Source organism: Physeter macrocephalus, unplaced genomic scaffold (genome assembly GCF_002837175.3).
Source record: "Physeter macrocephalus isolate SW-GA unplaced genomic scaffold, ASM283717v5 random_309, whole genome shotgun sequence".
Taxonomy (NCBI): domain Eukaryota; kingdom Metazoa; phylum Chordata; class Mammalia; order Artiodactyla; family Physeteridae; genus Physeter; species Physeter macrocephalus.
The window spans coordinates 45,921-71,193 of NW_021145557.1; the positions used below are offsets into that span (position 1 = coordinate 45,921).

At 49.8% G+C, this 25,273-nt stretch overlaps 1 protein-coding gene across 11 annotated transcripts; it reads right to left on the minus strand.

Moving 5' to 3' along the window:
• Positions 1–514: 514 nt before the first annotated feature.
• Positions 515–21,731, minus strand: PGAP2 (post-GPI attachment to proteins 2). Of its 11 annotated transcripts, none has more exons than XM_028484915.2 (8): positions 21,673–21,731; positions 14,210–14,230; positions 11,066–11,240; positions 2,713–2,965; positions 2,460–2,566; positions 1,733–1,841; positions 1,396–1,519; positions 515–1,195 (listed from the first exon to the last, which is right to left on the minus strand). In XM_028484915.2, the coding sequence occupies exons 3-8, from the start codon at positions 11,228–11,230 to the stop codon at positions 1,060–1,062; spliced, it is 894 nt and encodes a 297-aa protein (XP_028340716.1). In that variant the 5' UTR covers positions 11,231–11,240; positions 14,210–14,230; positions 21,673–21,731; the 3' UTR covers positions 515–1,059. The 11 variants fall into 11 exon arrangements, with proteins under 11 accessions (XP_028340716.1, XP_028340718.1, XP_028340717.1 ...); XM_028484917.2 differs by lacking the exon at positions 21,673–21,731 and adding an exon at positions 21,110–21,126; XM_028484916.2 differs by lacking the exon at positions 21,673–21,731 and adding an exon at positions 14,343–14,443.
• Positions 21,732–25,273: the final 3,542 nt, after the last annotated feature.

Genomic DNA, 25,273 nt, shown 5'->3' on the forward strand with positions numbered 1-25,273 from the left:
AATTTCCCTAACAAAGCTCTGGGCTCCCTTGGAGGGGCCAGTCTTGTTCTGGGGCCCAGCCACGTATTCTGTAGTAGACTGGGATGCAAAGCATGAGGAAAAACTTCCTGATCTAGGACTCAGAAAGGGAGAGGTTGAGAGCCATCAGCCTGCAGGTAGGTGCTCTCACAGTCATGCATCTGAGAGCTGTCCCCTTATACCCTCAAGGGGACAAATCTTTACTGACAGAGTTGGGGCTGGAACTCAGGCCATTGCCTCAACCCAAGACCCTCCCAGGTAGCCCAGCTTCCAGACCTGGAGTCATTACAGGGATAGCTCAGTCACTCCTGCTCATCAAATCAAGGCTTGGACCAGCCTTAGGAGACTCCAGGCCTAAGGCGGTGGGGGGGAATGCCACATGGAATCATACCCTACCATGGACTTATTCCCTCCATCCTGGAGCCTGTCCCTCCCCTCAGTTCCATTAAAGAGACAAGCCCCCGAACAAGCAAGCCTAGCCCAGACTGTTGGCAAAAAAAAAAAAATTTATTTTCCTTTGAAATAAAATGTACAACCAAAAGAGCACAGGGCCTGAGGCAGTAGGGAGGATGGGGGGGACACCAGAGAGCCCGTTTTGGGGTAGGAATCTGTGCCTCTGTCCCCTCTACCTGGCACCTTTTGCCAAGGAGGAAGAGTCTGTAAACCAGAGATTCCAGAAGGGAAGGGAAATACATGCTGTGCCAGTGCTTTTTCTGTATCCTTTGGGTTCAGAACACCACCTCCACAGGGAGAAGCATAGACTGGCAGAGCCCTCGGAAATCATATAGCCTCCCACCCCTCATCCCCATCATCCACACGGACACAAGGAGGCTCAGATAGGGAAGGGCACACACCAAATCAGAGGTGAAGTCAGGACTGGGACACCTGGGCAAACTCAGCAGGGGAATGTGGTCACAGGCCTGAATGTGCAGAGTAGATCATTAGACACATGAGTCAAGTGAATGACCCCATGGGGAGAAATGGCTGTGGTTTTCTGGTAGCAGCCACTGCTCAGTGGTCCCTGACCTCAGCGAGAGGTGGCTATGTAAAGGCCAAGAACCAGATGGTGGTTATGAACCTCAGGACTTTTTCCAGCACCAGATGGTGGAGCTCTCCTGCCAGCTCAGCTTCTTGGGTCTTCTCAGGTACGAGTGGTGCTGCTTGAAGGAGCCTGTGCCTTCAAGTGGGGTGGGGGAAAGGAGAAGCCGGTAGAGCCGGGTAAAGCCTTGTCCTGTACCCTTCTTCCCTTCTTCCCCTCTACCCCAGCTTCAGTAGGGCTCAGAGAGGATGCAGGGGGTGAGGGAAGGCCAGATTGGTATCTTGTCCTAGTTTCTGGGCAGTGGGCCTCCTCCCCAGCAGAAGAGAAGGGTTTAGAACCGTTTTTCCTCAGGCTGGGAGGTAATGAGCAGCTCCTTGTTCCCGAAGTCCCACCAGGCCGTCATGTGGAACGCCATGTTGGTTAGGACAACAGTATACTCCAGGATGGCAAAAATGGTGTATACTGTGGTAAGGACACAAGGAACAGGGCGTGATAAGCCTCCTTCCCTACCCCCCAGGGGCCTCTTGATAGATCACCACCACTGCATCACTATGCAAAGAACACAATGGCAGGCAGTCCCCAAGACCACTGCCACTGCCATATTGCACATTACAGAAAACATCACAACTGTCCCATAGCCACCGTGACCACCTACGGATCCTCGCCTGGCCTCACCTCCAGCCTCACAATACATGTTGTGCCGAAAATACGCAGCCAGCGCCGTGAAGAAGGAGACGAAGTTGATGATGAAGAGCCGCTGTTTCCAGTTGTAGGACTTGCGATCCTAGGGGACGGGCTGTCTGATCACTCTGCAGCTTGTCAGATATGTGCGGACAGCCTCCCCTCTTGGCCCCAACTCCTAAGAGCTGTGTCTTACCTCCTTTGGTCACGGAAGGGGGCAGAGGCAGGGGCAGCAGGAATGATGGGCATTTCATACCCCTGCATTTGGTGTAATGAGGCCAAGGCACAGTGGGGTCCCTGTCCCTCCCATTTCGGGGGGACAGAGTATGAAAGTTACTTGGAGTTACCCACCAACCCAACACCTCCAGATGCTGTGGGGAGAAGAAAAGTACGGGGGGGGGGGGTTGGGCAGGGCCGGGGGGAAGCACCAGAGTTATTACAGACCACAGACCCCTGACGCAGTGTTCCTGCTGCAGCCTGGGTGCTGCCCCTCATTCCACTTCCATTTGGAGGCACCACCTCTTCTATTCTCCATTTTCCCATGCTACCCAAACACAGCCCCAGATTCTGATCAATCACCCTCCACTTGTCCCCAAGCCCAGCCCCAGCCCCAGTTCGCAAAAGAACTCCATTTCCCACCTCACCATTACCCGCATCCTGAGGACAAGTGCCCTTGATTTTCCTCTGGGCCACCTGGAGCCCCACTAGGGGTAGACCGTACCTCTTGACTTACTGTGTGCTTCTTGGTCAGCCGCCAGAGAATGCAGGTGAGGAGCATGTGACTGAGGGATGAGGCGATGAACACAATGAAAGCATTTTCATGGATGGCTGGAGGGAGAGAGGAGGGCTGGGAGCACGTACCACAGGGAGCACCCAAAGCCCTGCGTCACAAGGTCAGGGGGCGGGGGTGGGGGGCAGGGACATCCCCTCCCGGAACCCTTCCCGGCTCCTCCCTCCCTCGTCTGGGCACCCACTGAAGTCCTCGGAAGAGGAGACATAGGTGAGCACTAGCAGCGCAAGGTTCTCCACGAGGTTGAGGCCAAAATTGAGGCGGCAAAGCTGGCGGTAGCCGGGACACGGGGAGGCGCAGCTGAGGTAGTGGTTCCAGTAGGCGAAGGCCACCAAGAAGCGGGGTGCTGAGTGTAGGCCAATGCAGAAGCGCCATACGTAGCGCTGGGGCACCTCTCCGCCGATGGCCGAGCTCACTGACGGCAGGTAATTGGGCACCTAGAGAGTTGTGAACCATCTGGGCACCGGCCCCCTGCTGGCCCCACCCACCTTGAGATCTTCCTCTCTGTGTAATCACCTTGACACTCAGAAGGCTCTGGTCCAGTCCCCTCCCTCCAGGATGTCCTCTTTCAGAGCCCCAGAGCTCTCCAGGAAGACCTCCCCTTCCAGGTCCTGGGCCCCCAGTATGCCTGGTTCTAATTCCCTAGCCAGCCTGGGGTTTGTGCTGGGGCACAGTGGGACCGCCTCCATCTCCCTACAGGTGGCTGGGAAAGCTATAGGCAGGTTCAGATGCTCTCTGAGCCCACAGCACAGGGCTGTGACCTGGATAAGGTCCTGTGGGAGGGTCCATGAGCCCAGCAACCCAGATTCAGTCCCAAGGACAGAAACGAGTCACAGAGCATCTCAGCTTCCTTGGCACAGCGCTGGATTCACTGCCCAGCTAAGCTGTTCCTGACTGCTCCCAGCTTCACTTGTTCTTCTGGTCTGGGGTACCAAGGTAGTAGAGGGTGCTGTGAGATCCTAGGGGAGCTGGGCCAGAAGATACCTTCACTCTGGTCATGCTTAAGAAAATGGGTGCTCCTAACCTGGGGTAGTCTAAGAAAATGACCTTGTTCTTATGCATCTCTCTCATCCATCTTTCTCAAAGGCTGGAATTCCCTCATTCCTTAAGGAACTGGAGTGTCATTCTTTAAAGCTGAGGAAGGAGGAGATAATATCACACAGATGCAAGGACTGGTGTGTTGCTTATTTTGGAGGGTGAGAGAATGGGGGATGGATGAACAGTAGTTTCGATGGGAACAGGAAGGCCAGGAATAGGAAGAGGATCTCTTAGACTCAGGGGCCTAGAGCAGTATGTCTCAAACTTTAATATGCATACGAGTCACCTGGAATTATGTGAGAATGCAGAAGGTCTGGAATCTGAGAATCTGCATTTCTAAAAGATTCCATGACTGCGGAAGCTACCAGTCTGTTGCCCACACTTTCCGTGGACTTTTTTAGACCTTCAACAAGAGCCAGAGCAGTGCCAGAGCCCAGAAACCCAGAGAGGGAATGACCCTGCTGTGACTATGGCAGGACAAGTCTTCAGAGATGGAGTTCTGGAAGACCCCTTCCTTTCTCCCAGTGGGGATGCTGAATGGGTCTCCAGAGTGGCTGGGAAGGCAGGCAATGATGGAGGCAGCTCACAGGGCAGGGGTGGGCCTGGGACAGGACCAGCCAGGGCCTTCACGAGCCTTCACAGAAACGGAGATGGATTCCCCTCAACACTATCAGAGAAGCTAAGTGCAGAACTCTCAGAGAGAGGGTGATGCTATCGAGGCCATGGCTTGAGATACCATAGCTTGAGACCAGGCTCAGATATTCACTCTGAGTAATCAGTGAAAGGCAACATGGAGGCTTTGGAGCCACACAAACCTGGGTCTACATCCCAGCTCTGCCTTTATTAGCTGGCTGACCTTGAACAAGTCACTTCACCTCTCTGAGCTTTGATTTCCTCATTGGCAAAATAGGGATGACATCACCTACCTTGCAGGGGATGGTGAATACTAAATATAATGTATGCAAGGCATCTGCAGTGTCTAGCACACAGTGAGTACAAGCGATGGCTTTCAGAAGACAAACTTTCCTGAAAAGCCTGCAAATTGGCTGTGATCTATGTGGCTACTGAACGTGGGAAGGCCGACTTATGAGTGAAAGGTGGGAATCATATCTTGACTGGACACTTCTGAGACCTCCAAGCCTCCTTACTTGACTTTTCTGCCTCTCTGGGTAGGTCCCCTGAGTAGGGTTAGTGGGAGTATTGCCTCCACTTCCTAGAATATTCATTCTGAAAATTCCTGCCCCAATCTCAGCTACTTTAAGGGGAACAGTACCAACATCTAAGCCTTGGCTGGGAGAGCCCAGAGTATTCAAGGGCCCAGAGCCCTGACTGATGCTGGGAAAGAGGTAAAGGGTAGAGATGGCACGGAGTTAGGGGGATGCCTCAGGAGGATGAGGATTAGGGCCCTGTGGCTGCTTGGCCCATCCTCACAAGCTCCTCTCAAATTAAGGGTGGGGGCAGGATTCTAAGAGCAGGGATTGCCTCCCTCATCTCACACACACACACACACACACACACACACACACACACACACACACACACACGCTTAATCAGGTATAGCTACTCATATACACCCCCGCCATTCCGAGTACACAAGTTCCCCACCCACCAACTATGCCAACAACAAGCAACATGAGGTGCTATCAGAGCCCAGGTACACAGCTCACCACAAACCTCCCCAAAAGCCCAGAGCTAAGGGTATTGAGAGATGGGAACATAACCTCTTTCCCCAAGAATAGAAATCCTTTGGCCTGGAAGACATGGCTCAGTGGATCTACGGCAGGGCAGTAGATCAGAAATTCACATGGTATAAAGGGAGAGGGTCCAAAAACTTCCTTATCATAGAACCTCATGTTTCACCATTAGAGGTTCATTCCTCTGCCCTCAGATAAAAGTCCCCTGAAATTATGGATGACTTTTCTTTATACCTTACCACCCCTTCCCCTCCCCACCAACTGGACAAAAACTCCCATTCCTGTCAATCCTACTTGCTACTCTTCTCTGGACTCCATCCCCTCTTCTCTAACCTCATAGTCCCCCACCTTAGCTCTGGTATCCCCTGTACCATGAGCTATTGCACTAGCTTCCTCACTGGTCTCCCTACTCTTGCCCCCTGCCCTTGAATGTGTTCTCCACTCAGGAGCCAGAATGGTCTTCTAAAGCTCAAGTCTGATCGTGTCCCTTCCCTGCTTAAAATCTTTCCAAAGCTCCCCATTGCCCTCTGGATAAAATCAAAAGTTGTCCGCCTGGCACTCACAAAGGTCCTTCTTCACCCCACAGCAACAATTTCCCCTCCTCCAGGAAGGAAGTCTCCAACATCCAAGCTGGTTTAAGTGCTTCTCCTGGGCCCAGCATCTCTGTGCTCCCTTTTATCACAGAAGGGATCTCATCTCACAGTGTTGTGACTGTCTGTGCCTAGGTCTGTCTCTTGGAGGAATAAGATGCTAAGGGCAAGTCCATGTTCAATTCCATGCCCCTGACACAGAACCTCCACCCCTGGGCCCTCAAGAAAGGCTTGATGGACTGCTCTTGGAGGCAGGAACTCCTTCTAGGTTTCTAGCTGACAAAGCTCTGAGTGGATATAGGTTGTGGGGCCTGAGGCTGCCAGAGGAGAAACAAAGCTAGAAGAAGCCAGGGCAGGGCTGGGCGTCTTCTCAGGTCAGGCCCCTAGTCTGGGCTAAAGCCACCTGTTACTTCTCCTGGTTCCTGGCCTCATCTTACCTCCTCAGTCCTGGCTTCCTTTCCAGTCTGGTCTTTCTTCAACTCCCTTCTCCCTCTCGCAATCTCTCCTGCCTATTCCCACTCTCTTCCCTTTCCCCGGGCCCCCTCTGCTCCCTTGTACCCTCTACAATCCTCTTCTACTCTTGGAGGACTGTGACTCTACTTTCCCTGAGTCTCTCTCCCCCAATTCCCCCCACCTCTGACTTTCCCCCCACCATCCTTTTATCCCTCTCCCCTCTCTCTGTCCCTCCGCCTTCTCTCCTACTGTCTGATTCCACCCTTATCACCATCTCCTGACCTGGCCCTGACCCAGGTGCTGGGGAGCCTGGCACTCACCCCACAGTCAGTGGCCACTGTGTACTCAAAGTGGAACAGCAGGGACCAGATGATGCAGAAGAAGAAGCCAAACACGGGGAAAGTGATGACCCACCAGACCATGGCCGTGAAGCGGAGCCGGAACACGGTCCCATCGGGGTCCAAGGGCTGGGAGGCCGCAGAGAACATCCTGTAGGGATTGGTGCCCAGGCAGGGCAAGGGACACAACTTGGGGCCTGGTGGGGTTACCTGGGCCTAGGAAAGTGGGGCCTTTTCCAGAGCTGGATTTGCAGAGTATAGGGAAGAGCCAGAGTATAAAGAGTAGGAAGGGCATAAAGGAAAAAGGAAAGCAGTGCAGAAGAGGGAGTACAGAGGGAGATGGGGCAGGAACAGCAGAGAGACAGGGTCAGCTCATAGGAATCCCCTTGGCACGCTGGTCCTATAGGTTCACCTCTTGAAGAGTATGGAGAATAGAGGATCCCAGTGGCCTGGACACGGGAGCTCTGATGGCCCACCACGTTCCCATGACCCTCATACCCACTCAGGAGAAGGGTCAGAGGTGGAAGGGTTATTATTCCCATTCCACAGAAGGGAAGACCAAGGCCCAGAACTATGCTAGGATCAAACATTAGGACTAAAAAAAAAAAAACAAAAAAAATACATTAGGACTAAGGCCTCTTGCCACTTGATAGCTTAAGGCTCCAAGTCAAGGTTTTCTTCAGGCCAAGTAACCTAGATAAAGGACCTTGGCTCAGACTGGCCCAAGCCCTCCCACTGACCCTGTCTGACTACATTCCTGCTCTTCACCCAAGTTCAACTAGGAACAGTGGGAGGGCCCCATAACCTATTTCAATGGGACCACAGGCTACCAGCCATCCCACCCCCAGGCTCAGAATGATCCAAGCCTCAGGCCAGCAGTACCCTGACCCCGAGATACCAGAGTCCCTCCAGAGGCCCAGACCTCTATCTCCTTCCTCTCTGAGAAGACCATGTCACCCGATCCAAGATTTTTGGGAACTGAGGGTCATGGGAACCTTCTCCGCTCAGGTTGAGTCTCCTGTGCTGGGCCCGACCCAGGAAGGACAGACCCAGACTGAGGCGGCTGGGCTTCTGCTCCCTCTCCCTCTGGGCAGAGAACTCCCTCCCCCACCCCCACTGCACCCACCACCATGACCCTTCACGCTGGACTTCCTTCTGGAGGGCAGATTTGTATTAAAAGGCCTAGGACCAAATCTCCCCTGGGGACTCGGACCTCCCTCCATTAAGGGAACCCCAGTCTACTAGTCCAGCTCAGCATCAGGGAATCAGGGTGGGGGTAGGCGCACTAAGCAACACTCACACTGGGTGCTGAAGGATCCGGGGCTTGGGTTGAGGGCTCTAGCCAGACTGAGACTGCTCTAAGACTGGAGGGTCCCACCCCCAGTTCCCGAGGGCCTGCCTCCCGCCCACAGAGCCCGGATCTCCACGCCTTCCCCAGGCACACAGCCTTCCCACGACCAACAAGGCCATGTCATAAATCCCAGAACACTCTGCAAAGGTAAGAATGATAGTGGCCAAGGTTGGCCCACAGCAGATCCCTTTGCCAGACATGGGGGTGGGGACCTTTCTGAGGGTTGGGTCCAGGCATGTAGGCAGGTTCCTGGGAAGGGAAAGGGAGAAAGCAGAATAGGATTTAGCACGTTTCTGTTGGAACAGGACTGAATATGTTTGTTGGGCCCCATCAGAGAGCTAGCTAATCTTAAACAATAGATTCACGGTCCAAAAGAGATCTAGACAGGGCTTCCCTGGTGGCACAGTGGTTGAGAGTCCGCCTGCCGATGCAGAGGACACGGGTTCGTGCCCCGGTCCGGGAAGATCCCACATGCTGCGGAGCGGCTGGGCCTGTGAGCCATGGCCTCTGAGCCTGCGCGCGTCCGGAGCCTGTGCTCTGCAACGGGAGAGGCCACAACAGCTCAGGCTGCATTAACAGAGGTCTAACAGCCAGTAATAGGAATAGAACAGTCCTGATTTGGGCTGTACTTCCCAGGCCACATGAAGTCCTATGCCCAGATCAGGGCCTAGGAGAGAACAGTGATCAACTGGGCCAAGTCCAGGGGCACATGTCTTGTAAGGTTTGCCTGAAGGAACTGGAGCTATGCTACCTGAGAAGAGTAAACTCAGGGGACCCTCCTCCCCCACCATTACTGCCTTCCCATCTCTGCAGGGCTGGCTGGAAGCCAGGTGGAAAAAGTAGCTCCAAGGGTCCCAAAGCAGAGCCAGAGCCAGGATAGAGATTCACCAGAAAGAGGGTGTATGCTCACTATAAGAAAGAGCTTGCTAACTGTTAGTTACTAAGTCTCCTCGGAATCAGCTGCCTGGGAAGGAAAGAAGCTCCCCATCACTGGGGATGTGCAAGCAGAGGCAATGTCATCTATTGGTAATTATAGACTAAGGCTACTTCTTTCATTCCTCAGTTGGCCATTCCTGGGATACTCTGGGTGAGAAATTCAGAGTATATGTGAAAATTCCCAGGTGTATCCATCATAGTAGTCCCAGGGAGTAGGGACAAAATACCCCTGGGGTCACTAGGCCTAGTCTTGCTCCAGAGAGGCCAGGTACCCCTCCAGCAGCTACCTATGCCTTAGCTCCCTATCTAGTATGTTGAGAATGGGTTATAAGTATGCTGAGGTTACTGATCCCATTATCATTTGGAGCCAGCCACGAGGACCAGAGCAAACAGCCTACTCCGTCTAACTCCGTATGCCATACAAATATTATAATTCTCAGTATGGACTATGACTGCATTATATCATGTCTTCCTTTTCCCAGGGCATTGAGCTGATGTGTGTGTGTGTGTTGGGGGGGTCCTATCCATTTATTCAACAAATACTTTTTTTTTTTCCTGGCCACGCTGTGTGGCATGCGGGATCTTAGTTCCCCGACCAGGGATCAAACCCGTGCCCCCTGCAGTGGAAGCGCAAAGTCTTAACCACTGGACCACTAGGGTAGTCCCTCAACAAATACTTTCTGATTCAGATGCAGTGCCCATCTTCAAGGAGCTCCCAGCCTAGTAGGGAAGAGAGACACAAATATAATGTGATAGAACTATATCAGAGAGAACACCTGGAACTATGGGCACCCAGAGGAGGGAGTGATTAAGCTTGCCCCATGGAGGCTGCAGAAAGCTTTTTGGAGGAGGAGACACATGAGAAGGGTTTTGTAGGATGAAGAGGAGTTGGCCAGGGTAATAGAACATTTGATGCATTATCTAAGGTGAGAACTAGGTCAGGAGAGGCTGTTGGATGGGATCCTTTCTGATCTTCCCCCTCAGATCACCTGGTCACCCCCTTTTCTTCCAGTCCTGTTCTTTCTGATAGCTCCCAGCTCTGAGTCTCACCAGGCTGGCTGCCCACAACTCAAGGCACACATCTACCCACTGACAAATCAAGAAGAGGGAAAACGTGAAGTCGTATGAACAAAAGAAGTGGGCCCCCATGCTTGCCAGCCAGATCCCACTCCTGGTTGTACCCCTTCTTCTCAAGCAAATGCTCTTTATAGGAAGGTGGAAGCTCAGCTGATTGGGGGCCTTCTGAGCTCTCTGTGAGGCTAGTTCAAGGGTCCACGTCCAGACTCGGCCTCTTTCCCACCTAGAGACCCTTGGCTAACTTCCCCTCCTGCCCTGTCTTCCACCTTGACAATCTCCTTTTCCTCTTCCTCCTTCTGCTCCTCCCCTTCACATTTCCCAAACCACTTTCCTATTTCCTCCACCTGGAGCTCTACACTAACCCTGAGAAGGAGGAGGACAGGAATTAGCAACCCTGATAGACATGGGGAAACTGAGGCTCAGTCTCTGAATTTCAGGTAATATACAGAGTCAGTGGATGAACTAGGAGGATAACAAAGGTCCACACAGGTCTCACCCCATTTACACCCATAACATACAGAGAAAGAACTCTCACAACTTTCTTCCTGGCCCAGCACCCTATATCCCTGTCCAAGAAGGTGTATGGCCACCTATGGAACCTCAGAGGTCATGGGACCTACCCCAGAAAACACACGTACACACACATAATCAGGTCCCCAACCAGACAGACACAGATTCAGTCTCTCTCACACACATACCCCACTCAAAGCCATTATAGTCACGTCCCTCACAGTTAACACACGCACATATACATAATCACGTTCCCGTAGAGACAGGCACAGCCCACAGTGCCACACGAAAAAGCCCCAAATGCCCTCTAGCCCAGTTTTTTTCTCTGTCCCCCAGAAAACCCTGGGGTTGCCCAACTTTAGGGACCCTGGCCCCCAACGACCTCCGTGGAAGGTGGAGGGAGACTAGTCCTTGGGACCTCAATTTGCAGGCATCCCCTCAGCAGCCCAGTATGTTTGATGGCTAATCCTGTTACAATAGAATCAGGATCCAAAATAGATCTGATTGGGCCTGAATATGAGGTATCAGTGCCCCCCGCCACAAGCCCTACCCCACAGTGTGTGGCCGTAGTCTCCTTGAAGTGGAAGAGCAGGGACCAGAGGACGCAGAAGAGGAAGGCGACAAGCGGACAGCAGACCGTGACCAGGGCCACCAGGGTGAAGCGGAGCCGGACCAGGGTCCCATCTCGGTCCAGCGGCAGTGGGACCTCGTACATCTTGTCAGACCTGGGGATGGAGTGGCGTGCTGTCAGGGCCCAAGGTAGTGAGGCTGGGACTCAGTGGTGAAGCTAGCCCTTGTGCCCAGTCCTCAGCTTAGCTATGCTATGGGGTGGAGAGTTTGAGAAGGAAGCCACCTTGCCCCTAAACTTGGACAGCTACTGCCCTGGATGAGGAAGATGGACTGAGAATCCCATGAGAACATTCACCCTCAATTTCAGAGGAAAGACAATGAACCAAATCTGTGCTAAGATGAAGCCTGAATAGATTGGGAAAACTTCTCATCCCTATGCCTGGCTTGACAGGCCTAGTACTACAGGAGCTGGTTGAACTAGTCTCTCCTGTTTCAGGAACCAATCCTAAAACCTCCCAGTGAACAGAATGGCCCATCTCCTCCCCCAGGCCTTGGAACCTCCATGTTTCAGGGCCTCCTATCAGCTCTCACTGCTTCACCCACCGGCCCAGGGTGCTTCTGCACCTTCAGTCCCTTCCCAGTTCTGTGTGCTCTGTGTGCCTGCACCACAGTCCACAGCAGCAAGGACTCCATGGAAGCCAGCAGAACCTCAACCCCCTGCCTGTCCCCACCCGCTGCCTCACGTGCTCTGAGGGTGAAAGGCTTTGCAGAATCAGGCTTGGTGCTAGCCTGGGCTTGCTGTTTGCTAGAGAGAGCTGCCTGGTCAGCTTCTGGAGGCCTCCCAGTGCCCAGGGGCCTGTCTGCTCCCCTCTGCAGACTAGGTAAGGGCTCCTGAGGACTGGGCTCCTCCCCACCCCACTCCCCCGCTCAGATGAAGATATCTAGGGTCATGCACCATACTATTAGCCAAGTATATACCAGCAATCCTAGCCCGGACCACCTCAGTGTATAGAAGGGGAAGTTGAGGCCAAGAGAGGGGCAGGACCCTGCTCAGGGTCACATAGCAAATAGAAGGAAGAGCCAGCAGTGGGGAGATGTGGCGCTCACAGTGTCACAAACTGCAGCTCTCGCCTTCCTTGACCCTTTGCTCTCTGGGCCAGAGCTCTGGGCAGAGAGGTCAGGTTAGGTCAGGTTAGGGGGGAAATGTGAAGGGGTACCTGTCCATAGGAGGAAAAAAACTAAAAAACCAAATCTTATATAGATGAGTCAGTCAGCCCTGTCCCCATTTTAAAGACAGAGGAACCAAGACACAGAGAGAGGAAGGTCTTTCCTCAAAGCCATATGCTGAACCTGAGGGAAAGCCATCCTCAGAATTTAGGCTTCTAGGTGCCAAACTAGGGCTGGCTCCAGATACATAAAGAACCTGCCCTTCTGGACTCCAGGACCTTGCCTGTAGATCAAGTCCTAGCTCTTCCTGGCCCCACCCTCAGGACTCTCTCCTAGTCCCACCCTCAGGAAGAACCCTGACCTCCAGGAGGCTGGCCTCATGGCATCCGGAACAAGCCAGGTGGATACGCCTCTCAACCATTTTCCTCCACCCACCTCTCTGCCAGGCTCCATCAGGCAGCCTGCCCCAACTGCTCAACCTCCTTTCTCCTTCTGCGGGCCAGGGGTTTCCCAGGAGTAGTGGAAGTGGCTCTGGTGCCCCTCGCAAATCAAGCACATTCCTACAGTCCTTGGATCATCCCCAAAGACCTTCCCCACCCAGCCCAAACCCAGATTCTGTGCTTGCAATAGTACTAGTCCCCGCTTCCAACATCCCTTCCTGAAGTCAGCAGCTCTGGATCCCTCAAGAATCACTGGGACCCCCAAACCAAAGACCAGATCCTCAGGGGATGACTAGGCGGTGCCCAAGGCAGGGGTTGATAAGAAGGTTTGAGGAACAGTCTGTTCCACTTGTTGGAGGTATGCCTAACCTCCCTTTTAGCTGTGTGACCTTGGGCAAGTCACCTAACCACTCTGGGCCTGTTTTCACAGTTGTACAACATGGGGATCATGTGGTTTGGATGACTAATAAGGCCATACCAACTAGGTCATTCTACTCTCCCAGGCTTCAGGACAGGGAGCTCACTATCTGAAGGGCAGCTGTCCAGCCCCAGTCAACTCTAACTTCCACACAGTTACCACTTAACTGAAAACTGCTTTCTTAGGAGTATCCCTACCTTATTTCCAAAGATCCTTAAAGATCTTCTCAGCCTCCAGTCCAAACCCACATTTATTGGGTGCCTTCTGAGTACTAGGCATCCTGCTTAGCACTAGATATACATTGTTTCTTTTAATCCTCACTACAACTCTATGAGGTAGGCGCTATAGCCTGTATATTTCCATTTTACAGAAGAGGCAAGTGAGGCTCAGGGAGGTTAACATTTGCTCAAGGTCACAGGCTAATAGCTGGCAGAGTTGGGATTTGAAACTAATCTAAATGGTTGCAAAGTCCCCCGCACCTCTCTCCTGGGGCACCTAAGGAAGAATCTAGACCAGGAGTGCCTGCGGGGTGAAGAAGGGAGAGCTCCCTCTGGAACATCGGGCCCCTGTCAGGGAGCAGAGGGGAAAGGGGTCAGCTACCCCAGCGGGCACAGCAGCAGTTCCTGGACAGACACCAGGATCCCCACAGCCTGGGGCCGGGCCCTGCGGAGGCCAGACCGCGTGGCCGAGCTCCCCCAAGTGGGGCTGCCCGGCAGTCCAGCACACCCATCTCCATACTCACCCAGGCCGTGGCGGCGAGGAGGCCGCGCCGGCGCAGTCCGGGAGCAGGGAGCACCCGGGGGAAGCCCAGGCCGGGCCCGGGGGGCGAGCGGTGGGGGGCGGGTCGGAGCGGGAACGGCGAGGGCGGGGCCGGCGCGCTTGGGGCGGAACTTGGGAAGGAAACAGCACCCAGATCCTCTGCTGGCCCCTCCCCGCTTCTGCGGCCCGGGACCCCGGGCTGTCCCCCTTAATCTGGCGTCCCCTCATGCCATGCCGATCCAGCACTGGTCAGCCCCGCTAATTCCGGCTGCATGGGGGCAGCCGGAAGAGCACTGGACACCTGGGTCTGACACGTTGGATCAGCCACCTTGTCACTTACCTCTCGGCTGCGTTCCATCACCTGTTGAAAGAACATAAAATTAATTCAACAGGACCTCGAATTCTCTCACTTCGTGACCCCAGTCTCTACCCACCTCCCACCCCAATCTAGACGAAATTATCCAGTTTCGCACTTCTGAAACAAACCAGTTTGGCCCCAGCCTCGGCGCCCCTTCCCCAAACTTTGCTCCCCAGAGCCCAATCGGGGCGTTTCAGCAAAGGGAAGAGCGCCTCACAGGGAGCGAGATCCCGTGGGGCCCACCCGAGAAACTCTGGGCCACAGCTATTCCGGCCTTTGATCAGGAGAGGGCGCCCTGTGCCGCCTGTCGAAATGCAGAGAGCGGATCTCCTGCCCCCCAACCCCACCCCAGTCCTGGTCTCTCTTCACCATGAGAGGGCTGATCCCCAGAAACCACCCCCAGCCAGGGTTCCTTCCCCACCCTGACCGACCCCCTAAAGGAATCTGAGGGGGACTCTTGGCTACCTTTGTAAAGACCATCCTACCTCAACGGGGAAAAAGAATGAAGGGATCAGTAATCCCTCCTACAATTACAATGTGGGATTGTCAGAGCACCTGTAGCAGGTGGAGGACATCTGACCTAGACACCGTTACCATCACATTTTTCCCATTTAAAACCCCACAGTAATAATTAGCACATTTTGAGCACCCCCGGTGTCCCAGGCACTTTTCTACTTTTTTATGTTATCCCATTTAATCCTGATAAAAGCCCTATGACGTAGATACTATTAATATCTCCATTTCACCAATGGAAAACAGAGAAGATGAGTTACCTAGTCACACAGCTAGTAAGTGTCAGAAACCAGGATTCGAGTCTGGCACCTGAGGTCATTCCCTTAATCACTATATACTGTTAATTCGGGAAAACAAAGGCCCAAATTTGATTAACTTGCCAGAGCTCTTTTGCACGCATCCACTCTTGTTCATTTACTCAGCCTAGGCCCCCTCTGTGACAGGCCCTGGGTTGGGCAATGGTGGGGGACCCAGAGATATCGTGCTCACTCCTGGGGGTCCAAGGCTACAGGGAAGGTGTCTTATTCTAAAAAAATAGTTTTCTTAACTTGAATTCTGCCACCCCACCCCACCCCACCCCACCCCTGCCTTTAAAGTCCCAGGGCAAATGAACAATTAGTAAAACTAATTGTTACTGAAAGAACCACTCCCATTTAGTTTTGATAACTGGATTTAGGTTTTCTTCCTTGGGGCTTCACGTGATGCTCTTTGTCTAGCTCCAAGCCACACATGCCTGCTCCTAGCCCTTGTTACCAGTCTTAACCCCTTGTCTGTTCCTTTGGCTCTAAGTACAATTCCCTAAGGTTGGGTCTCTTCTCCCTGCCTCTAGACTACCCCCCAGTGCCTGAAACTTGAGGTGCTCTAACTGGCCTTTAATTCTCTGGTGATTTGGGCACTTCCCCACCATACAGTCCTGAGTCTGTTTCCTCATCTGTAAAATGGTTTTAGGAATATCCACATTATAGTGTTGTTGTAAGAATTAGATGAGGTAATAGAGCAATGTGCCAGGTTGATGACAACTAGATGTGTCAGCAACAGTCTGAATTTGTCCTGATTGAGCCTTTTCTGAACTGTCTGACTTCAGCTATCACTGACCCTCTCTGAATCTGTTTCCTCCACTGTCAGTTTGAAAGACTATCACCTACTTGATTTATATGAAGAAAAGTGGAAGAAAAAGATGAGTTCTTACCACGTGCCAGGGACTACAAATGCATTCTCTTATTTGATCCTCTTAATAATCTGATGAGGTAGGTTTGATGAAAGCCATTTTACAGATAAAAAAATTGAACAAGCATCTAAGCATCTAGGCTCGACCTTATTCAGGACGCTCTCAGTGTTTGCTGAACTGGCATATTTGTCCATTGTCCAAGTAGCTGCTGCTGCTGTTGAAGCCTTTCAGTGTCTCCTCCCTCCTGGTTGGTTTGCCTGGTGCCTGGACATACCCCAGAGAGGCCTGTGCCTGAAATAGCACCACCATCTTCAAGCTTTAGCCACGATCACTGCTCCACTCCCCTTTCCACATACACATACCAGATATCCCAAGCTGACTGAACATTTGTTTTCAGGGATGTTCCAGCCCCCAGGAGCATAGGGCGGTGGGGGGCAGAAGAGGGGAAGTGAATGTGGGATATAGTTGTCAAGGAAAGCTTCCTGTAGGAGATCTCCTTCACTCCTTCACTGCCCTCCTATCTCTCCATCATTCTCCCCATTAGCCACACTGGCTCTCTTCCGACACAGATCTGATCATGTCCCGCCCTTGTGGCAAAGTAGTAAATCTTCATGGCTTTTAGCATCAAGGGCAAATTCCTTAGTGTGGTGTTCAATATCTTTCATAATGTGGCCATTCTCTACTCCAGCAACCACTTGTTTTACATTCTAACTACACTCACCTCTTCCATGGAGCTTTGTTTAACTTCCTCCTTATCTCTCCCTACCCACCATGATCTGCCCACCTCCCCACTCCGCAGGCAGCCTTGGATGGCCTTCCATCACATCCTTATTAGGGCTCTAATCACAATGAAACAAAATAATCTGTTGCCTGTTTCCCCGACCTTCCTGGGAGCTCATTTAAGGACAGAACCTCCACCTGTCCTGTTTATTTCTGAATGTCTCAGCTTAGCCCAGGCATGGGCATACAGTAAGAGTCCAGAAAATATTTGCTAGATTTATTTAATTGAACTGGATTTTGAAGGATGGATAGGATTTAGATATATCAAGAAGAGATTTAGGAACTGCAAGAAAGGCCTTTGAAGAATGACTGCTGGGAATAGAGGGTGGAGGCAGAGGGTACATGGCTCGGGGTTGGGGTGGGAGGTAGGTAAAGTGACAGATACAGAAACAGTGCTAAAGCATCCAACTTCAGGCCAAACGCTGCGCTGCCTCCTGGGCAGCCTTAGGAAAGTCTTCCTGGGTTGAGGAGGAGTGTTCTTTTTTTCTTCCCAGAGATCTTTTCCATGGCAGAGACAGCCTTCTTGGATGGCTTTAAACTACTTACCTACCCTAGGCTCACTCATCTTGCTCTAGCTCCATTCTGCCTCAAATAGTAATTACATCTTCAATGTTCTATAGAACATTCTTTAGCTTCCCTATCACTTCTTCTTCTTTTTTTTTTTTTTTTTAATTTATTTTTGGCCGTGTTGGGTCTTTGTTGCTGAGAGCGGGCTTTCTCTAGTTGCGGCGAGCGTTGCAGTGTGCGGGCTTCTCTTGTTGCCGAGCACGGGCTCTAGGCGCGCGGGCTTCAGTAGTTGTGGCTCACGGGCTCTAGAGCGCAGGCTCGGTGGTGGTGGCACATGGGCTTAGTTGCTCCGTGGCACGTGGGATCTTCGCGGACCAGGGCTCGAACCCGTGTCCCCTGCACTGGCAGGCGGATTCTTAACTACTGCGCCACCAGTAAAGCTCCTCCCCTATCACTTCTAGGATGAAGTCCCAGTTTGCACCCATGAATACACTGAGCTCTTTCGTGGTCCCACATCTCTGTTCTCCCTATTCATCTGGCATGGAATGCATCTTTTCCTTGTCTCCGCAAACTCTATCCTTCCTATAAAGGTATAGATTAGCATGACACTTTAGTGAGTTAGACATACATGTAGTAATTTCTAGAGCTATCACTAAAATAATAGAAAAAGAATTTAATTTCCAAACTGATGCAGGAATAAAAATGAAATAATCCAAAAGAATGCAAGAAAGGAGATTTAAATGGCCAATAAGCACAAGAAAAGATGGTCAACATCATTAGTCACCGGGGAAACGTATAAAAAAAAACCACAGTGAGAGGGCTTCCCTGGTGGCGCAGTGGTTGAGAGTCCGCCTGCCGATGCAGGGGACACGGGTTCATGCCCCGGTCCGGGAAGATCCCACATGCTGCAGAGCGGCTAGGCCCGTGAGCCATGGCCGCTGAGCCTGCACGTCCGGAGCCTGTGCTCTGCAACGGGAGAGGCCACAATAGTGAGAGGCCCGTGTAAGGCAAAAACAAAACAAAACAAAACAAAAACAAACACAGTGAGATGCCACTTCACACCCCCTAGCATGGCTATAATTTAAAAAGAAAGAAAAAAGAAAATAACAAGTGTTGGCAAAGATGTGGCTGGCAGGAATGTAAAATGGTACAGCCACTTTGGAAAACAGCTTGGCAGTTCCTCAAGAAGTTAAATATTGAGTTACTATATGACCCTGTAAACCCACTCCTAGGTATAAACACAAGAGAATTGAAAACACATGTCCACAAAAAACTTGTACGTGAATGTCCATAGCAGTACTATTCATAGTGGAATAATGGAATAATCATTATTCATGATGAAACAACTCAAATGCCATCCAACTCATGACTGTATAAACAAAAATGGTATATTCATAAAATGGAATATTATTCTCCTATAAAAATGTTTGAAACTTTGAAACATTATGCTAAGTGAAAGAAGTCAGACACGAAGACCACATATTTTATGATTCCATTTATATGAAATGTCCAGAATAGGCAAATCCATTGAAACAGAAAGTGTACTAGTAAATTGCCAGGAGCTGGGGGGAAGGGGGAGATGGGGAATGATTGCTAATGGGTTTGGGGTTTCTTTTGGGATTATGAAAATGTTCTGGAATTATATAGTGGTGGTAGTTGCACAACCTTGTGAATATACTAAAAACCTCTGAATTGTACACTTCAAATGGGTGAATGTTATATTATGCAAATTATATCTCAATTTTTAAAAAAAAATCTAGCAAAGAGCTGGGCCTCAGTAAATGGCAGTTATTTTTACCAAAAAAAACAAAAAAATTTTTTAAAAGCACAGAAACAGAACATCTGGGGCAAACAGAAAGTCTAAAATGTTAGATAAAATCCTAAATATACAGTAAATTCGTTAAATGCAATTGACTAAATGCTCTAGTTAAAAGTCAGATATTCACACAAGATTTATATAAGTCTAATTATATGTCATTTATAAACATCATCCTTCCTTATCAAGTTATAGGAAAAGAAGAAGGAAATCAACATTTACTGCATGCTTATCATGTGCCAAACAGGGGCCCAGTCCTTTGCAAATTCCATGATCTTATTTGACCTTCACAAGCACCTTATGAAACAGAAATTATTGTGCCCACTTTATAGACAATGAAACTGGGGCACAGAACAATTAAATAATTTGTACAAGGTCTAAAAAGTAGCAGATCTAGGACCTGAACTTAGATCTGTTTGAATCTAACTTTGCTGCTCTTTCCAATGTACCATATAAGAAATTTAGAATCATCTCGCTGGAAGGAAGTCTCTTGTTCTTTTATAATTCTGCAGTCCTTACAGGTCTCTATCCTCCCTGGGCATCAATCCTTCAGAGCTGCATAGAATGAGTTCTCAGGGCATGTGTGAGACAGATTGGAAACTTCCATGACAGAAGTGGACTTTACTTAGCTCTGTCTCTCTTGGCCAGGGCAGAGTGTTGAGCGGTGGACATCTCTGGGCTCCTGATGCCCAGGACAGAGCTTGGCTCAGCAAGCTTTTGAGAACATGCACCAAATTCCTTGGCTTTAGAGGGGAAGAAGGCAGATGATGACAATCAAAAGGGGTGTTATGAGAATTAGGCAGAGTAAGAGTATGTGGGCCTAGGAAGCCCTGGTCCACAAAGAAGTCCTTCTTGGGGCAGAAGTCCCTGGGAATGATAAGCTTGTAGGCCACATGCCTACCAGAGTACCTAACAAGAGGTCCTTCTATTTAGAAATCACCATGATCACAGGAAATTCCTCCCTGGAGAGCACTCCTTGTCCAGTGTCTCTCCCTCCAGTCTTCCAATAAGTATACACTACTTAAGGGATCCAGCTCCTGCACACCTGCTAGTACTCTGAATACACTCACTCACACAAGACATATTTCTGAGCTCCTTTTCTGTGTCAGAATCCATGTCTTAGAATATTTAGAATGGGAATTCCTTAAAATTTTTAAAGAATACAAATAATATCTATCATTTATTGAGGGTACCTGTGTACCAGTTACCACATGCCTCAGCTCATTTAATTCTCACAACTCTGTGAGGCAAGTACAATTATTATCCCCATTTTACAGACAAGGAAACTGAGGTTCAGAGGGGTTAAGAAATTTGACCAAAGTTCATACAGTTAATACATGGTTGGGCTCAGATTTAAACCCAGGGTTCTCTGACTAAAAAGTCCCATACTTCTTTTCTATTTAAGAAAATAATTCACTAATTCATGCATCAAACATTTAATGTACACCTATGCTGTGTGCCTGGCCTTAGGGACATCAGAATAAATAAGCAGAGGAGAGGCTTAAACAGAGCTGGTTTTGAGGATTGGAAAGTGAGAAATCAAAGGTTCAGGAGGGCAATGAGGAAGCTACTGTAACTCTCCAGGGAGACCTAATGACTTTCTGATACTGAGCATAGGCAAGGGAGGGTGGAGGGAAAGGAGTGATGTTAGGATGGAATAGTTGGGGAAAGGTGTCTGGAGTCAGATGTTTAGCTTTACTATTTGACTATCCATATATTTATTTTTTTCTTCCTTCAAGCATCTACTGAACATCTACAATGCACTAGGTCTCTTCCATCCATTATCTTATTTTACCTTTACTACCAGATCACTCCACTTTTTTTTTTTTAACATCTTTATTGGAGTATAATTGCTTTACAATGGTGTGTTCACTTTTCGACTAAGTATCTCTAATCCCTTGCCACCACTGAAAACCCAGAGTGATTTAAGTTTATCTATGTTTTGGGCAGGGCCCATTTCAATTTTGTAGATATGTCCCAGGAGGAGGGGGTGGTGGAGCGGTAATCCTAATAGGTTTTGCTTTCTGAACACAGTCCCTGCTATTTTGTGTGGCACCCACAGTCACTAGATCTAGTTTCTGGAACATGCTCAACCCACCTCCTTGAGATATCAGGCTTCTGCTCTGGGCTAGGCCTTGAGGGAAAGGAACACCAACTTGAAAATGAAGCTCTGGCCTCCAAGAGCCCGGCACCAGAAGATAGGAAAGTAAATAACAGAATACAAAGTAACAAGGCTGTAACAGAGGCCTGCCCAAGCATTACTCCAACTAGCTGTGAGAGATCCCAGAGAAGCGGGAACGTTTCAACTAAACTTTAAGAATAAGTAGGGGTTCCTAAAGTGCAGGTGGAAAAGAAGTTCCAAGAATTGTCATTTGTACCAAACTCTAAGCTGAGCCATTCCCTTAAGGAACCTCTAATGTTCCTAACGTCCATTCTAGGGATTCAGAGAGGGAAAGGTTGTGTTGGGGCTGGCATGGGTCAGGAGACAAGGAAGCCAGGTTTTGGGGCCTCGGAGCAGCTACAGGCGAGCTACGCAGATAGACCTCCTAGGAGGTCCCTCCAGCTCTGCACGTGGTCTGGTCAGGAAATAACGGCAAGACGGCGGGGGAGCTTTCCCGTCACAGCCCGCGGACTGGGGCAAAGGAAGGGTAGAATAGTTACCATGCCATCCTGGAGCCTTCACTCTGATTGGCCCGAGCATCAGCAACCCGACTCTCTCCTCTCCAAGGAAGGGGGCGGAGCCTCAGCATAGCGTCATCACTCTTCTCCCACCCCCGCCCGATGTAGCCACTCACCAGCCTACCTCTAGGGGCCCTTGTGACGTCACGACTCTCTCCCAGCCAACCGCGGCGGCGAGGGGCGGTACTTCATGTCCCTCCCACTGCCCCTCCCGCTTCCTCCCACTAATTCCTTCCGTCCCTCCTCTTCCCCCTCTCCAGTCTCCCAAAGACAGCCCTCACGTTCGGTTTCAAAAGACTCTAGGTCCAATAAATAACAGGGCGGGCCTAGAGTGGCGGCGGTGTCTGCCAATGCGCAGACAGCGAGGGCGGAGCGCCCGCAGCGAGCCTCTGACGGCAGGCGGCGTGTGACGCAGTCGGGCCCTCTGCGCGCTGCGCCCGGAGCGGCCGTCGGTAGTGGAGGTGGTGGCGGCGGCGACGGTTTTGTGGCGGCCGCGCGCTGCTCTCTGAGCGGCGGGTGGCAGACGGGCCTAGGCCCTCACTCCTGACACTTCCCGTCCCCCACCGCATCGCGGTAAGTCGGGAGCCGGGGTGGTGGCTGCCGGGGACCGGCAGGCTCCTCCTCCTCTCAGGGCGGGTGGGTGCGCGGGGAGTCCCAGGCCCTCTCCGCGCCCGAGTCTCGCGCCGGGGCGCGCACCTTCTGCCTTAAGGGAGGGGGCGGGGCCCGCGACCTTGCGGCCCCGAGGCCCAGCTTTTCGGGCTCTGGGAAGGAGTCGCTATCGGTGGGATCTGGGCCCGGGGGTCTCGCGTTGCAGCCTGCGTTGAGGGGCGTCCCTCTAGCTGGTTGTACTCATTCATTTGCCCGGCGGTGGTTAGGTGGGCCGGCCCTTTGCGGGGGCAGCGCCTTGAGATCCTGAGTACGGTTTTCCCAGCACTTCTCTGACCATCGTGCGGGATGGGCTTTATTTGCCTTGGCTTCTCCAAGGGGAAATTTGCAGCCCCAGGGGAGGGTGAGTGGGTCGGGAGTTTGTTACCTTTTTAAAACAGTATCGGTCGGTTTAATGGAGTGAAAGCTTATTTTCTGTTCTCCCACGTGTTCCACGTAAAGCTAGACGAGATGAGGTTTTTGGATTACTATCGCCATAAGGACCTTAGAAATTAAGCCAATCCCCCTACTCTACATTAAATGCAAGTTTTATAGGTGGAGAAACCGAGGCCCAGAGAAGAAACAGGATTAGCCAATGCTACATCTGACTCAGTGTAGAAATTTTTCTACTACACTGCCCTCCCTGGGTGTTCCAGCCTCCCATTACTGAGGATTCCCTTTGGAAGAGTGGAGGGGTTAAGGTAGGGACGTTGGGATAGTTAGGAGCAGACCTAGTCTTCAATAGTGTTTCCGATTTAGTTACTACCAGCTCTGTTCGTGGTAAGGCAGGCGCTTCATTAGTTCACCTAGACCATGAGAACTAAACTTACAAGTTGGTTAAAGAATGTTAGTTATGTTATGTATTGGAAATGTATCGATAAAACTACATGTCATTGGCTAGTTTCCTGTCCCAGGTCTGAAATTTTTATTTATGGCAGCTGCTGGGGACTCAGAAGAAAGAGTCCAGTTAATGAACTACAGCAATATTGGAATAGAAAACCAGAAATATGGACAAGACTTAGAAAGGTACACAGCAGTCATTTTGTATTTCTTGTACCTCGGAACTCATAGCTCCTCTCTTACTGAATTTGAAAATTGTAGTAGAATGAAATGAGAAAATTAAACTATTTGGGGAGAAGAAGTTAACTGGAAGAAAGAAAAAGAGCAGTGTTCATCCCCTGTGACAGTCTTATAAATTCAGAAGGAAACACTTGTTGACTGAGTGACAGATGGTGTGTTTGGAATTTCGTCGAAGAAGTTAGGATATTTAAAAAACAAACCAGAAGTTGGACAGGAAGGAGGTACTGGGAAATACTTTGATAAGGTTATTTTTTGACTCTTCATTGAGATTTGATGAAGGCCACTTTGGTCTGTTCACATAAGTCAGATTGTCACTTTCCTCTTGTTTAGATGACGAAGCAAAAACTAAAAAATGTAGTGTGTAAGAGCAGAAGAGAACTGTAGTCTTAATACTAAGAGGTGAACAGGGTATGTTTTCTGTGACATGTTCTCTTCTGGGAAGCCTTTCCTGGCATTCTTTCCCCTGCAAGCTTTCATAACACTTATTTGATACTTCTATTTATAGCACAAATCATTTTGTATTTTAGCTGTGTCTTTTTATTAGACTGGTAAAAAATCTTTTGACTTTGTATTCAGTTTGCTTGGCACAGAGTAGGCCCCCAGTAAGTGTGCTTGCCTGAATGGATAAACAAATATGGAGGAGTTAAGCCTAAAAATAATCTATAAAGAGGCTGGGTATTTGTGTACTCCTGAAATACGGGGCCCAGATAAGAGGACCCATACCAGTCGTGTGATACACGGTACTTTGGTACCTGACTTTATTCATGTCCACTTGCTCCTGGATAACTAAGAACAAGCACAACTTTTATGGAACCAAGTTCATAGCTTGGAAAAAATCAGTAATATTACTTTATTATGATTTTTTATAGTAGCAATTAACCTTAGGAAGAAAGGGGTAGTAGTACTGATATTTAATTTCCAGTTAATAAAGAGCACATCTGTAATTATGCAATTTGTCCAAAGCTTAGGAGATTAAGAAATTTAGAGAGTTACCAGTAGGTATTAGAGACAAAGTATGTAAACAATGTTTGTTAAGAACTTGGTGCATTCTGTGTGTTTGGAATTGAACCTAAGTATTTGGCATTTGTGTATTGTAGTATTTTACCCATAAGGTACTCATATAACACCCCCTCCCTAAGTTGTAACAACCAAGAATGTCTCCAAACATTGTCACATGTTACCTGGGAGGCAAAACTGCCCCTGAGTGAGACTACTGCTCTAGAGAAAACGTTCCCAGTATTTCAGTAAAAAAATCTTAACCTTTATCATGTCTGGTCTATGCTCGTGGAGTCCGCTAATAAGTTGAATCTGGTTAAAATTGTTCTCGAAAACCCTTAAATTGTCAGAATCTGGTATGGGAAGCTGAAAAGCTAAGAGTCCTAGAGTCACTTTCTTTAGTTTCTCCTTTCATTTTTGTGGTAACCTCCCTTTCTCTGGGATAGGAGAAATCAAAGTCCTGTTTGAAAGGAGATAGGTCGTTGGATAAATAGAGCAATATTTATTTGTTTTTGTGGAAGAGGACAAAAAAGAGCTTGTAGTTGAATTGATATAATTAAATGTGATGCTCTGTGAGTCCATTATCTTTCCATTTCACTGATACACGACCTGCCACATGAATCAGAGGTCTTGTCCCATTGTACTGACTCTGAGAATTTAATAAACACTGAGAATTATTTGCCACATTTTAAGAGTTTGTACTTAATTCAGTGTAATGCGAAACAATTGTAATTTTTTAGTAGAGAAATAAAAATGATTTCTTAAAGTATAGGTCTAATTAGCTAAGTCTGGTACTAAGAGTTAGTTTAAGCTGGGAGGTAGTAGGGTAAATTGGAAGGTGTGAAACTGGAGTCAGACGATT